Source organism: Protopterus annectens, chromosome 1.part1 (assembly GCF_019279795.1).
Source record: "Protopterus annectens isolate FY-2018-M chromosome 1.part1, PAN1.0, whole genome shotgun sequence".
NCBI lineage: Eukaryota > Metazoa > Chordata > Ceratodontiformes > Protopteridae > Protopterus > Protopterus annectens.
Genome location: NC_056726.1, coordinates 460833789 through 460850375, shown reverse-complemented (window position 1 = coordinate 460850375; position 16587 = coordinate 460833789). Strand labels below are relative to the sequence as shown.

At 41.4% G+C, this 16587-nt stretch overlaps 1 protein-coding gene across 1 annotated transcript in view; it reads left to right on the top strand.

Annotated features, from left to right (window-relative positions):
* COG2 (component of oligomeric golgi complex 2) overlaps nucleotides 1–16587 on the top strand; it is a 1275772-nt gene that overhangs the window by 481560 nt on the left and 777625 nt on the right. Inside the window, exon 7 of the mRNA XM_044076075.1 lies at nucleotides 9540–9719. Within this exon, the coding sequence (XP_043932010.1) occupies nucleotides 9540–9719 (180 nt within the window). The remainder of the gene's footprint in view (nucleotides 1–9539; nucleotides 9720–16587) is intronic.

Sequence of the window (16587 nt, the reverse complement as noted above, 5' to 3'; positions counted from 1 at the left end):
CCCTTACCTCTGCTTTGGGATTCTACCCAATAGTTAGGACTGCAGCAATGTGGAATGAAGAACATAGTACAGTTTTGTACCTACCATAAATGTAGATGTTCGAGGATCCACATTGCTGCAGTCCAATTTACCCTCCCTCCTTCCCCTCTGTGTTAGGGGTGGTTGTGTAGGTGAGGTTATGTTCAGCTGAGTTTGTATATATTGTACATATTTTTGGTGCAGGTATGTTTGGTGTTTTTGGATTTTTGGGCCTTATCTTTTCAGGGTCTTCTGACATCTGGGGCAAGAAAAGACTGAGGATATGGCGTCGGTCATGCGCATTAGTACCCTGACGTACTGACGTCAGTCTAATGCGCCCTGACCGACGTCAGCCATATACTTTGGTATTCGGGCCGACTGGACAGCGGACTACCCAATAGTTAGGACTGCAGCAATGTGGATCCTCGAACATCTACATTTATGGTAGGTACAAAACTGTACTTTTTGGCTGGTAACATTGGACCTCAAGGAGGCATACCTGCATGTCCCAATCAGACAAAGCTGCAGAAGATACCTCAGATTTCTTGCAGGTTCAATCCACTATCAATTCTCTGCATTGCCCTTTGGCTTATCTACTGCGCCCAGAGTATTCACGAAATGCCTGGCATCAGTAACTGCACACTGCAGACTTCAAGAGATACAAATTTACCCTTATTTGGACGACTGCCTGATCCAAGCGGACAGCAAGCACATACTTCTGGAACATCTGGCTTATGTAACACGGTTATTGAATTCTCTGGGATACATAGTCAACAAAGAGAAATCCAGGCTAACACCATCTCAGAAAATAACTTTCCTGGGTGCCAACTTGGACACAAACACCCAGATGGCCTATCTTACACCAGAAAAACAGGGGCAACTAACTCAGTACTTCAAAATACTAGCAAATTGTACCAGGCTCACTGCAAGGAAAATCCTGCAGGCTCTGGGCTTCATGGCATCTTGCATTCTTTTAATCCCATGTGCAAAGTTGCATATGAGGAAACTTCAGTGGTACCTAAAAAACCTATGGTCTCAACACAGCCACAGTTTGGAAACAATAATACCAATAATCCCATGTTTGCAAAAGGAATTTCTATGGTGGGCCCAAGCATGCCAAACAAACACAGGTCTCCCATTCTGCAAGCCTCAAGCAAATCAAGTCATCACAACAGATGCCTCAGACTACGCCTGGAGGGCGCACATGACAGACAGGTGCATTCAGGGCAAATGGTCCCAAAAGGAAAAGCACCTTCACATCAATCAAAAAGAAATGCTAGCAGTGATAAATGCAATTACAGCTTTCAAGGACCTCCTGCATCCAGGGCAATTATTGATAAGAACAGACAACACCACAGTAATGTGGTACATAAACAAACAAGGTGGAACACATTCATACCCCCTGTGCGGGCTAGCCATGTCACTTTGGAACTTGGCTCTGGAATGGCAAATCGAACTTCAAGCACAGTACTTGCCAGGATTGGAAAACACGCTGGCAGACAATCTAAGCAGAAATATAACAGACCCACACGAATGGAAGTTGCATCCTCAAGTGTTTACAAAGATAATCCAAGCGTGGAGAAGGCCAGACATAGATCTCTTCGCCTCCCACAGGAATCATCAATTAAAAAAGTTCTGTTCAAGGACCTTTCATCCAAAGGCCTGGAGAGTGGACACCCTTTCTTTCAGTTGGGCAGCATGGACAGTTTACGCTTTCCCACGTTTGCCTCTTCTGCCCAAGGTGCTCTTGAAAGCAAGAGCAGACAGACCAAAGATGATACTGATTGCTCCAGACTGGCCAAGACAACACTGGTACCCACTCCCGAGGAGCCTAACACATACTCCTCCCTGGACCCTACCTCTAATGCCTCTTCTACTGACTCAGCACAGCTACAAAACTTTTCACAGTCAGCTGAAAACACTCAATCTGGCTGCATGGAAAATTCCTTAACACCACAACAGACCCTACTCTCCAAAGAGGTGCAGGATGTCATTTTGGAGGCCAGAAGGCCATCTACTAGAAAGGCTTACTCCGCAAAATGGAAACGGTTTTGCGCTTGGAATGAGAAAAAAGGCCAGGATCCTAGAAAACTAAATTTGCCTCAGATATTACAGTATCTAGCTGAGCTGTTGAACAGTGGACTTTCATTTTCCTCCATCAAAATTCATGCCTCAGCCATTCCTGCAGAATACAACACTGATCCACCCTTATTCTCTCACCCACTTTTAAGACAGTTCCTCTGAGGAGCTAAGAATATAAGACCTCCAAGGAAACAACCAATACCAGCCTGGGATCTTAACTACATTCTAGAAAAATTAACATTACCTCCCTTTGAACCAGCTGCCTCAACAGATTTGCAATATTTGTCCTGGAAAACAGCTTTCCTTCTGGCCATTACCTCAGCTCGTAGGGTTTCGGAACTACAAGCCCTCATGGCTGTGCAGCCCTTTCTCATCTTCCATCAGGACAGGGTTTCCCTACGAACCAACCCGTCATTTATGCCTAAGGTAGTATCCAGGGTAGCTTTAAATCAGGCCATACACTTACCTACCTTTTATCCCAATCCTCAAAACAAAGGGGAAAGGCTGCTACATTCCTTAGACATCCATAGACAGCTACGTTACTATTTGGACAGAACAAAGCCTTTCAGGAAATCAGAACAACTTTTTGTGTCCTATGCTGTAGGAGCTCAAGGGAAGCCAATTTCCAAACAGTCAATTTCAAAATGGATAGGCCTCTGCATACGGTTTTGTTACTCCTTTCATGGCAAACCTGTTCCTACAGGCATCAGATCCCACTCCACAAGGGCCACAGCTACCTCTGCAGCCTTTCTCAGAGGAGTCCCTACCAAAGATATTTTGGAGGCAGCCACTTGGAGTTCTGTGCATACCTTCACAAAACACTACCACCTGCCTTTATACTCCAAAACTAGAGCAGGCTTTGCCACTGCTGTGTTACAGGGCATTCTGGCTGCTCCCAGTTCCACCTAGTGCCTACCACCCTGTGCGTAACTTTGGGATTCTACCCATCTGTGATTACTGCAGCTGTATGCACGATGAACATAGTACAGTTTTGTACCTACCATAAATGTAGATGTTCGAGTGCTAATACAGCTGCAGTACAGGTTTCCCTCCCTCCTTCCCCTCATGGTAAAGGCCTAGTGACTAACACCTCCTCATACAACCTGATTGGGTTATCCTTCTATGGTGTATTTGCTTGCAACTACTGATTTTGGATTATATTGCATTGCTTGATTATATATATATATATATATATATATATATATATATATATATATATATAATTTATGTATTGCCTTCCTTCTGGGGGCACCTGACATCTGGGGCAAGAAAGACTGAAGAAAATGGCGTCGGCTGTGTCTTATATACCCCTGTCGCGCTGACGTCAGGAAAGAAGGCGACAACAACCGACGCTGGACCTAGACTTTGGAATTCGGCCGACCGAGGACCCGCCTGACGGCAGAAAACCCATCTGTGATTACTGCACCTGTATTAGCACTCGAACATCTACATTTATGGTAGGTACAAAACTGTACTTTCTGTGGCTGCTTCAGTATGGATCTATAGCACTTCCATAGTCAACATATGTGCAGCTGCAACATGGTCCTGTCCTCATACCTTTATCACTCATTTTAAAATAGGTCTGGTCTTGACGAGATAAGCAGTTTTTGGCTCAACTATGCTCAGAAATATCCTTCCTTAGAGTCCACCCACAATTTTAGGTAGCTGGGGACTGTGTCCCAACAGTTGATAGAATGAAAATGGACAACATCAGATAAAAAAAAAGTTATGTACTTACCATACTGTTCCATCTGTGTTGTTCATTTCCATTTTTTCTAAATGTCCTGCCCACCAACTCCCAATCTTTTGTCTTTTTTTGAACTTCTGGAAGAACGAGAGACTGTAAGGACACCACTGTCTTCAATGCTGAGCTCCAGACATGATCTTTTGGTCAGGAATGTTGTAGTGATTCTTTCTACTTTATGTGAGACAGCAAACAAGATCTGAGGTATGTTAGGGGTTGGTGCATTATAGGAAACGGAAGAGCTGAAGAGTTTTTTGGTGGCCATGGCTTCAGTAACAGCCAAGTTTGATCCAAGGGTAGGATCCTAACCCAACAGTTGAGGAAGAATGAAAATGGACAACACAGATGGAACGCACATAACTTTTTTTTGTCAGTTTTTTTCTGTTCTATGATGGATACTTTTCAACAAATTAAGGATGTGGCCATCAAGATGGTTAAAGTCCCAGCATTTGACAGCTTGTTCTTACTTTTTGGGGAGGTTTATTTTTTTATACTAACATCCCTTATTTTCATACATGGCATGGTACAAAAGATATAAATATTTAGTTGACCTTTTGTTTATTTTTTTATCTCCTCCAACTCCTCCTATTCAAAGGAGCTCTCAACATAATTGTTTCTCCATTGCACAGGGCTTATTTAATGCCACACAGTCTCTTCAGCCCTCCGTTCTTGCATCTACCCTTGTTAAAAGAAAGAGATCTCCTTCTTCCCCTGAAGAGGAGGTTCTGGCTGAGAATGTTGTGGAAGAATTAGACTACACCTTACAGTTATCTTCTCCTACTCCTTGTCAGTGTTAATCTGAGGACACACACTACTCAGATTACTCCAATGAAGAAATTTATTTTGGAGATTCTAAGTGGGGTACCTGAATTACAAAAGAAAAAAGTATCATGAGCTACTTAGTATGGATTCCCCAAAGCCAGTAGCTATCACTGCCATTCTTGGAGCACCGTAGGATGCATTCACTGCAGTTTCTGTCCTCCTAGACTCACAGCCCTTCACTCCTAAAAAATAGATTCTACAGGGCTCCAGTTTCACACAAAATTCTACTTCAGACCTTGCCATTATTTACTTGGATGAGGATAGAAGCTCAAAAGCCTTTTCCTTTAGTCTTGTTCCAAATTAAAAGGGCAGTTGTGCCTTTGACAGGTTTGGGAAAAGGTGTATGCATTATCTCCTTTAACCTTCAGTACAATTAATTGTCAGGCAGGTATGTCTAAACATCTGCTTTACTTTTTTGCCAATGTGCAACAGTCTGTTTCTAACCTTACAAATTCAGAAATCATATCTAATTTATTCTAATCTAATTTATTTGATATGGCCAATTCTGCTTCCCAGGTCACTAAGTACTCTGTTAAGTGTGATTATGACGAAGCTGATGCTGTATTTTAGGTACAGTTTTGCACAGAAATGCCTGGATCAGACTGCAAAACTTGCATGAGAATTTAAGGCTCAGATCTTAAATGCACTACTTGACAAATGACCTGTTTTTGGTAATTTTTCAGATGAGGTCCTGAAAATATTAAAAGAAATATGAAAGTTAATACAGGGAGTCTAGTAACTGTTTTTGTCTCCTATTTCTAAGTACTAAATGGATTAATCCTGGACTTTTCTTTCAGAAGCCATTCAAATCTTCTCAGTAAAAGTCCACTAAACAATTTAAGAAAAAATGGTAGGGTGACACCAAAGAGAAAGGAGATGGATCTCAAGGACCCTACTTTCAAAAGAAAAATCAATTGCTATCTGTATATCTTAACCCCTTCCCACTAACCTTCCTTCCCAAATTGCTGCCCTCATCTCTGGAAATGGATAACTTCAGATGATTGGATTATGAAAATAATTCAGCATGATTTCAAACTTCAGTGGGCATCCTCCCCTACTTTTCAATCAAGTGTTCCCTCTACTCTGAAGAACCAAGCTAATATTTCCTTCAAATCTGTTATATCAGAGAAGGATAGAGACAGTTCTAGTTTTCAGTAAGGCACCTACACATTCCTATTTTTAAACGACACTAATGTTTTCTAGCATTTTTTGCACTGAGTTTACACTTTGTTTACTTCTTTATCCTTTAGTCTATCCAGTGCTTCAATTGTCTTCACAAAATGCTAGGTTTAAATTATAGCTTTTTGCAGATGTTAAGGTATTCAAATTTATTTCTTGAGCAATTGCCTCATTTCAATTTCTTTCACTCCAGGCACTTTGACATCCCTCCACCCTCCACTGTGCTGTGACCTTTTTATGCAGCCTAGGTTTCAAGTTAAACCTAAAAAAGTCATGATTAGCCCCTGCTCACAGATTAGTTTTCCTAGGTTTCCTTGTAGACACTTCTCTGATGATAGTTCTTCTTCCCTCAAAGAAAGCATCTTCTTACTATCACTACTTAAATGTAAGCATTTGATAGAGTCATACACAAAACACTGATCAGAAAATTAGAACAGTTAGGTATTGATGTACTCTTGATAAAATAGCTGCATGGCTTGCAAGTATTATACAGAAACTGGGAAGGTGAAATTCAAAGTTACAGTCAGGGTGTCCAACAGGGCTGTATCCTAGACCCATATTTGTTTAGATTGAATGTTTCAGATTTATTCTTTTTTTTATTTGAGGTGTTCTAAAGTCAATGTGCAGATGCCTTGAAAATGGGTAAACCGATTACATGTGTTGCTGATAGAGCATGTCTGCAAGATAACTTGAAAAATTGACAGTTATGGCATAGGAGAATAATATGCTGATAAATACATCAAAAACTAGGCATATGAGATTTGGCAAACATGAGTTGAAAAGTGAATACTTAATACAGCACAGAGTGATTAAAATTGTAGATTCATTTAAGGATCTGGGTATATGGGTAGATCCAGCCTTGAGTTTTTCTAAGCATATCAACCAAATGGTTAATGGTAGTTAAAGAACTATTGGTTGTATAAAAAGATTTACAAAGTATTGGAAATTAGAAATGATGAAGTCATTATTTGTTAGTTGCATTAGATCCAAGAGTATGGAATAACAATATGGAAACCTTATAAGAAAACAAGCATGAGTAGACTGGAAAAAAGTACAGTGGAAATATACCAAGGGCATCCATGGAATGTGATAATTTAAGTTATTATTGAAGACTAAAATATCTGAACATGTACAGTGTCTTATACAGATATTTAAGAGAGACCTTATTCTGGTATATAGGGCATTTAGAGACAACTGCCTCTAGGAATGTTTGAGGATATCAAAAAGTAGTAGAGAATCGTCAGACAGTGTAGAAGATTCTATAACAATGAGAGGTGTACTGATTGGTTCTCTGAGAAAGTAGCCAGTGCATGGAACATACAACCAAATTACATTAAACCAAGCACTAGTTTAGATATTTATAAAAATAACTTGGACCCTTATTTTTGGAAATAACTATTTTCATATATTGGCATGCTAGAAAGGCATTATTGGCCATGTCTGAAATGTTTGTATGCAAGTCCTTTAGCTGTACAGCTGTGGAATTCCTAGTGTAGGACTGGAAAAGGGCATCTTCTGTCATTTCAGACAGTTCCAGTTGATTGTTCTGTACTCTGTACTTTCTTGTTATTCCTACCACGGTAGACATTTACAGACAGGATTAAAACACATTCTAATAGAGCCTTATTTTCTGTGATGGCATATTGGAAAGGGTTGGACCGTAGAAGTATTCTAGAGGCAACTATACTTTCCTTTTTACAAAGCATTGCATAACTGGATTTCTTTTACAGGTCCAGGACTGGCTTTGCTAGGACAATTCTTCAGAGGCTCCTGGACCCTTATCCTTCCTCCTCCTGGTTTGGACAAACTTTGGTAATCTACCTAAATTGTTAAAGCCTACTGCAACAATGACAGTGATGAGCATAATACAATTGTGTAAGTTGCACTTACCAAAACACATTCAAATTCTTAATTGCTGCAGAAGCTGCACCCACCCTCCATCTTCCCTCTACTGTGTGTAGTTAGTTGTTGGGATAAAAAGTATACTTTTATCTTTTGGGGGATTTTCAGGACAACTAAGCATTATTGCATTTGGTTTAAGCAAGGAAGTCCTGAAGTTGTTTACACTCTGACTGATAATTTGCCTTCATGGGGCTAGCCAATCAGCAGTCATATTGTAGGTGTGGCAAGAAGTTGGAGCTCTTTGACTGGTTGGTTGTGTCCTGAGCAGAATTCCACCTAAATAGCTGTAATGAGTAATTCAAATATGTACTGTTATTTTGAGAGCAATGTACATAAATGTATGTTTCTTTTATTATGTCCCAGACCCCCATGTAGTGTGTGTGTGTGTGTGTGTGTGTGTGTGTGTGTGTGTGTGTGTGTGTGTGTGTGTGTGTGTGTGTGTGTGTGTGTGTGTGTGTGTGTGTGTGTGTGTGTGTGTGTAAGATTTGTACATGTGCACACTGTTTCCTTTTTGGCTTTGTTTTTTCATTTTGCCTTTCCATTGACATTATGAAATGCTTTAGTCAGCCTTTTAGTAGAAATTTTGATAGGTAAGTTTTTTTTCTTCCATACACCTAAACCATAGTCCGCCAAGAGAACCTCTCTTCATTTTCTGGGTTTATTGGACCTACCAATAGCCTCTGGTAGGCTCAACCCTACCTATGAATGGTGCTGATGAGGAGACTGAGGGTGCTGGGAGTATTCTTTAAATTCTGTCACCCCATGGCAGCAGCTTTGTCTGTTGTTCACTCGCTGCCTTCAAGAGGTGAATGAGGACTTCACTATATGTGCAACCTCCCAACTAAGCACCACACTTATTATGGAAAACAGGTCATAATATTGCTTTATTGCAGCAAGCCTAGGCTGCTTCCCTCCTCCTAAGGATGTCAGACGGTCACTCCCATCCCCCCCCGTGGCCCCTTCAGCACCCTTGCAACTAATCAATAGTGGGTTGTCTGATCTGTGTTACAGGGCCACTGCAGTCAAGTAAAATTTTGTCAGGCTTTGATAGCTGATTCACAATTATTTATTGAGCATTACATTAAGCTTACCACCCCTTCTGTCGGACATAATTTTTGACCTACATCATTTAACTGGTATGATTTCAGGATTTCATTTTTCCTTTCCTGTTCTGTTTTCTAGTTATATGTCATTGTTTAACTGTGGTACCTTGATGCTGATCCTATACATTTCTTAATCATGAACAGTGGGTGTTTGTGACTCCATTTCAGTGCATCTCTTCTGCTTTTTTTCTTAAGTGCTGCCTGGTAGGATTTTGAATATGACACATTTGCCTCCAGTTACCCTGCAGTGTGCGTCTTGTGACACTATCATTTGATTACGCTGTTTCCACCTGCTCAACAGAGGTTATGTTATTTTGTTCTTTTTTTGGATGCTGTCTTGTGCGTTTCCTCAACGAAAGTTTATTGGGCTAAAACATTTAATCAGATAAGGTGCCATTAGTATCTGTGTTCATTAAGTTTGGCTAAAGAAAGGGCTTCAGTCATTTTGCTGTTACTCAACAGCAGCTTTTCATTTCTCTTTTTGTATACAGCTTCAGTCGTCTAACTTATCACGAGTATCAGAACCTGTCAGAAATTTGGAATGCATGGCTAGGCTTAAAAAGGCCCTTGTGGTCATTGGCCTAGTAAACACCTATGAACTCATTATTGCACAATATGTGTCTGGTGTTTTACAAGTAACATATTTATAAGTCTATTTTAATCAGTGTTGGTTTTTTTCATATCTGCAGAGGATAGCTGGTATTACTGCCATGTTGCAGCAGTCTCTAGAAGGACTTCTACTTGAAGGACTGCAGACTTCTAACATTGACATTGTTCGTCATTGTTTGAGAACGTATGCCACGATTGACAAAACGCGAGATGCTGAAGCACTTGTTGGTCAAGTACTTGTGAAGCCCTACATAGAAGAGGTAAGGTAATATAATTTACAAAATGAATGTCTGCTGTGTAGGACAGTTTTATTATTTTTTTAAAGATCCAATATTTGCACTGCTTTTTAGCACCCCCCCCCCGCCCTCCCCCCAGTTTCTTATGTTAATGTAAAATTATCTAAGAATTATTGCTGACCAAATGCAGATTTTCTCTTGGAATTACCCAGCAGAACAGCTAGGTTGGAATTAATGTTTGTATCAAAATAAATCATTTCTGTCTGAATGTGTACCAGGATGTGTGTTACGGTATATAGTGGTTTACTTCCTGAAAATAGCCAAGTAATTAGATTTGGCCAGCTTTATGTCCATCCCAGAAAAAATTATGAAGGGAATTGTTTGTGATAAGGAGATGAAATTCCAGAGTAGTAGGACAGCCAGCCAAGAAACTTGCATGTTTCCTCCCTGGCCATTTGAACAAGTTATGCTGAGCTCCAGAAGAGGATTTTCCCTTTCCCCTGATAAACAGCCTCTCTAGAGATGATTTATATTTGGAGCAAGGATGCTTGGGGCTTAAACTTCTTAAACTTGTGCATGAGGTAGGGGGGGTGTCCTTCCACTGGCTTCAGGTTCCTAGGCAGCAAAGCATTTTCCTGTGATACATTTGGTTGGTGACACATGAATGAAGTGGCAATCAGCTGCACAGGCATTGCTGTTGCAGATTCCTTGTGGGCAAAGAGCAGCATGTAGCACCATGCCAGCATCTTCAGTAACCAAGTGCACAGGGGGAAGATAATGTCTATGGTCCACAAGGCAGCAAGAGACAGCAGGCAGTATGTCCGGCATTAGCAGCATGCTACCCAGTGAGCATGTCAGTGGCAGTAAAAATGCAGTGTACAGTGGGTGTTACCTGTATAAGGGGTGTGTGTGTGGATCATTATCGTTTCACATTGTATACAGAACATTACCTAAAATACATACTGGAGTTAAGAGTGTGACTAAAGTATCATGCAGGATTTCCCCCATGCTGTTACACACTGCATGTTGTATACACCAAGGACAACACACATTACTTCCCCTGTCCACATACACTTTGTTTATTGAAGTTGTAGGCATGGTGCTGCATTCTTCTCTTTGCCATAAAAGATAACACGCTGGACTTGTAGAAACACTATTTCAATAAAGCATAGCTTTTGGGAACACAAATCCCTTCATCATTGTATAAAAATAGATGTCAAAACTTCCGTTTAAATACTAAAACAAGCAAAATCACATGGTATAACCCCCCCAATTAGAATACAGACATAATTAAAAACAGTCAACACATTAAAGAGCAATTAATACAGAGTTAAAGTGCACTTAGTAGCAACTTACTTGAGACATTTGCTTTAACCTCAAAACTGTTTTTAATGTAACCATTGTGTTTAAACCAGGAGAAGAATCAGAGTTCAGATGCAAAATCCATTCATACTCCATCAGTTCTAACTTGTTATTATGGTCACCTCCTCTTATATTTTTTTTACCAAAGTTTGCATCACTCTGAACCTATATGTATGCTTTGGACCACTATCTAAAACATGCTTAGCAAGGGGATTAGTTAATACTTTCCTTCGAATATCTGAATAATGCTCAATAATACGGTCCCTTAATCTTCTGGTTGATTTTCCTACATAGAAAGAGGGACAAGAAGAACATGTCACTAAATATACTATGAAAGTTGTGTTGCATGTAGCAGAGGACTTGAACAAATATTTATTTTTGGTTACTAGGTGAATAAACGCACTCTCTTGACTTATAAACTTGCAGGTAGAACAATTTAGACATGAACAGTTCCTTTCTTATTAAAATTTATTTGGGGATTAGTTAACTTCATATCCTTGTTAACAGAGACGTTTTAAATTCTTACAATTCCTAAAAGCAAATTTGGGTCTATTCTTGATATATTTATCTATCCCTGACATTGCTTGTAGTATAACGCAATTCTTAGCAATGATATCCATTACAACATGTGAAGATCTACTATAGCTCATAATATACCTAAGCTCTAAGTTTTGTTTACTACTGGCTATGTTGTTCCTATCTATAGAATTCGAGAAGTAAGGTTTAGCACTATTGTCTCTTTCACCTAAGACTTCTCGTTTTATGTTTTCCAAAAGGCACTCATCATAGCCCCTTATTTTAAAATCGGACATCTCATTCATTTGACAAAGACATCTATCCATGTCAGTATTATTCCTACTAACTCTTAAAAGCTGACTTTTTACAATTCCCTTAAATATACACCCTGAGTGCATGCTCTTCCGATGTAGGTACCTATTCACCTGCACATCTTTTTTGTAGATTGTAGTATCAATCCTATTCCCATTCTTAATCAAGGAAACATCTAAGAACTGTATATTGTCCGTAGAGAAGTTCATCTTAAATTTCAAAAAGTTTGTTGTGGTGTCTATGTAAGACACAAACTTAAGCAATTCCTTATGTTCATCGTGCATACAGCTGCAGTAATCACAGATGGGTTTTCAGCCGTCAGGCGGTCCCTCGGTCGGCCGAATTCCAAAGTCTTGGTCCGGCGTCAGTTGTCGTCGCTTACTCTTCTGACGTCAGGAAGGCCAGAGTATATAAGACACAGCCGACGCCATGTTCTTCAGTCTTTTTTGCCGCGCGGTGCCCGAAGCAGAAGCAGTTCGCAAGTGCCGGTCGGCCAGCTCCTGAATTACGAAAATATTTGGAACCGAAGTCTTCATTAAAGCTAAATACCCCGTTGGGGAAACTTTTCTTGCCTCAGACCGATGTCAGAAAAAGTTAATAATTGTATTTCTTGTGGGAAGCAAATACCGCATAAGGATTTCCATTCCCTTTGCATACCTTGTTTGGGCCCAGACCACGACTTCTCGGGCTGTCGCTTTTGCGCTACTTTCAATAAACGCACTATCAAGCATCGGGCGGAGTTTGCCCAACACTATTTTGGTAAAGCTATTGACTATAAAATGTCGTCGGACACTCCGACTACCGTTTTATCCAAAAAACGCAAGGAAAAGGACCGACACGCGAGGCCCGCGGTCTCCGCTGACACCACGCCGAAACAGGCTCCACGTGGTCCGGTTCTCAGCGAGACGCCTTTGCAGTCCTTGACTACCGACGACACTCCTTTGGCGGTGTCTTCTGTACCCGAAACCGCTGGGTCCTCGGCCCTTTCCCAGACTACAACCGAAGCCTCGGCTTATGTCGAGCCTACTAATGTGGACAGGTCCACCTCCACTCATGGTGTATTTAGCCCTTCATCTTCTTTTTCTATTAAGGCCTTTACTAAATCCAAAGCAGCCAGGCATCAAACTAGGCCTGCTGCTCAAGGCCCATCTCCTGGACACATGCCTAAGAAACACATGCTTAAAATGGCTGAGGATCTAATTACTCTTATCAGAGGTTCTCAGCCCCCTCCTGACAAGAGACCCAGAGTGGAGGAAGAATCCCCCTCTTCTGATCAGGGATCCATTTTATCAGAACATTCTGATGCAGAGGTACACTCATACTCCCCTTTTGAGGATTCGGTTTGCAGAACAAGTCCATTCCTTCTGTATCCCCCCCTGAGGATTTTTCTTTTGGGGAAACCTTGCACACCTTGAGAGAACATTTCCATTGGGAAGGCCAAGACTTTTCAGATTCCAAGAAAAGACTTAGGGAATTTCTTTGGTTACCTCAGCACAGACCTCTGGCTATACCCCCTGTTTTGGAGGTACTGGATGATGTCTATTCGGAGGCTTGTCTTAACCCTGATTCTCTGCCTCCTGCACCAGTAAAGCCTGATAGATATTACAGAGTACCCAGTTCTCACCAATTTCTCTACAAAGGCCATAATGCTGACCCTGAAACCATTTCACAAGGCCCTAAGGGATTGAAGGACTCCACTGCCAAGAATCCACTTCCTGCAGAAAGGGAATCTAGATCTTTAGAAAGGTGGGGTAAGAAGGTATATACCTCGGCCACCCTAGCCATGAGGGCCTTAAACTGTCAGTTTCATATGATTAAATATCAACAGTTTCTGTTATCACAATTAAAAAACAAAATGTCTCAACCTGAACAACCAGATTTAAAAGAGTTACAGGATATGTTGCATAGTGCAGAGCAAGTGGGTAAACACACCTTACAATGTGGTTATGATGTCCTAGAGGCCTCCAGTAGAGCGGCTGCTACAGGATCAGTCATTCGCAGACATGCCTGGCTTAGGGAACAAAATTTGCCTGATCATGTGAAAGCTAAACTTCTTGATGCTCCTTTACAAAAGGATGTACTTTTGGTACTAATGCTGAGGATATACTTGAAAATGGAAGAAAAAGCCAAATCTATGCAAACTGTCAAAGCTTTCTTACAGGTTCAGCCACCACGTTTTAGCAGGAATTGGCCTTCAAAAAACTGGTCCTTTCCAGCCACTGACAAGCCCCAAAGAGGTAGATACAGACGCACAAGGGGCAGAGGACACTCACAGGGATCATATAGAGGCAGACAATGGCAATCTCCGGCACCAACAGGTGGTGAAGACAGTGCACAACAATACAGGAAGAAACAATGACTCCCTCATTTCCATGCCAAGCAAGTCACAGTTGGCAGCACCTTTGGGAGGGAAACTAGCATTATTTGCAAGCAATTGGCATATTGTCACAACAGACAAATGGATACTGGACATTATAAACAGAGGCTACAAATTTCAATTTCACACTCTTCCAAAAATGAGAGGCATGCCAAACCTGCCACAAAATCAAAGGGCAGAGGCACAACTGCAAATTTCCAAGCTCCTAAACATGAGAGCTATACAAAAGGTACCTACGCACCAACAAGGTCAAGGTTTTTATTCAAGACTCTTTCTGGTTCCAAGAAAAGGAACCGACTGGAGACCCATTCTGGACTTATCCATCCTAAACACATTTCTGCTCGTGCCAAAATTCAAGATGCTCACATTACAGCAACTTCTTCCCATGCTGGGCAAGGAGTTTTGGCTGGTAACATTGGACCTCAAGGAGGCATACCTGCATGTCGCAATCAGACAAAGCTGCAGAAGATACCTCAGATTTCTTGCAGGTTCAATCCACTATCAATTTTCTGCATTGCCCTTTGGCTTATCTACTGCGCCCAGAGTATTCACAAAGTGCCTGGCATCAGTGATTGCCTTTTGCAGACTTCAAGGGATACAAATTTACCCTTATCTGGACGACTGCCTGATCCAAGCGGACAGCAAACACATACTACTGGAACATCTGGCATATGTGACACGGTTACTGCTTTCTCTGGGATACACCATCAACAAGGAGAAATCAAGGCTAACACCATCTCAGAAAATAACCTTCCTGGGTGCCAGCTTGGACACAAACACCCAGATGGCATATCTTACGCCAGAAAAATAAGGGCAATTATCTCAGTACTTCAAAACACTAGCGAAAAGTACCAGGCTTACTGCAAGGAAAATCCTGCAGGCTCTGGGATTCATGACATCTTGCATTCTGCTAATCCTATGTGCAAAGTTGCATATGAGGAAACTTCAATGGTACCTAAAAAATCTATGGTCTCAACACACTCACAGTTTGGAAGCAATTATACCAATAATTCCATGTTTACAAAAGGAATTTCTATGGTGGGCCCAAGCATGTCAAGTAAACACAGGCCTTCCATTCTGCAAGCCTCAAGCAAAACAAGTCATAACCACAGATGCCTCAGATTACGCCTGGGGGGCGCACATGAAGGACAGGTGCATTCAGGGCAGATGGTCCCACAAGGTAAAGCACCTTCACATCAATCAAAAAGAAATGCTAGCAGTAATAAATGCAATTACAGCTTTCAAGGTCTTCCTGCTTCCAGGTCAATTACTGATAAGAACAGACAACACCACAGTTATGTGGTACATAAACAAACAAGGAGGAACACATTCATACCCCTTGTGCAGACTAGCCATGACTCTTTGGAACTTGGCTCTGGAAATACAGATCGAACTTCAGGCACAGTACTTGCCAGGACTGGAAAACACACTGGCAGACACTCTGAGCAGGAATATGACCGATCCACACGAATGGAAGTTACATCCAAAGGTGTTTACGGAAATAATCGAAGCGTGGGGGAGGCCAGACATAGATCTTTTTGCCTCCCACAGGAACCATCAATTGAAAAAGTTTTGTTCAAGGACCTTCCATCCAAAGGCCTGGAAAGTGGACGCCCTTTCTTTCAGTTGGACAGCATGGACAGTTTATGCATTTCCACCTCTGCCTCTTCTGTCCAAGGTGCTTTTGAAAGCAAGAACAGACAAACCGAGGATGATACTGATTGCTCCAGATTGGCCAAGGCAACACTGGTATCCACTCCTGAGGAGCCTAACGCATACTCCTCCCTGGTCCCTGCCTCTAATACCCCTTCTGCTGACTCAGAACAGCTACAAAACCCTTCACAGTCAGCTGAAAACACTCAACCTCGCTGCATGGAAAATTCCTTAACACCACAAATGACCCTACTCTCCAAGGAGGTGCAGGATGTCATTTTGGAGGCGAGAAGACCATCTACTAGAAAAGCTTACTCCACAAAATGGAAGCGGTTTTGCTGTTGGAATGAGAAAAAAGGACAGGACCCTAGAAAATTGAACTTGCCTCAGGTTTTACAGTACCTAGCTGAACTGCTAAACAGTGGACTTTCATTTTCTTCCATTAAAATACATGCCTCAGCCATTTCTGCAGAATTCAACACGGATCCTCCCTTATTCTCTCACCCACTCTTACGACAGTTCCTTAGAGGGGCTAAGAATATAAGACCTCCAAGGAAGCAACCAATACCAGCCTGGGACCTTAATTACATACTAGAAAAATTAACATTGCCTCCTTTTGAACCTGCTGCCTCAACAGATCTGCAATATTTGTCCTGGAAAACAGCTTTCCTT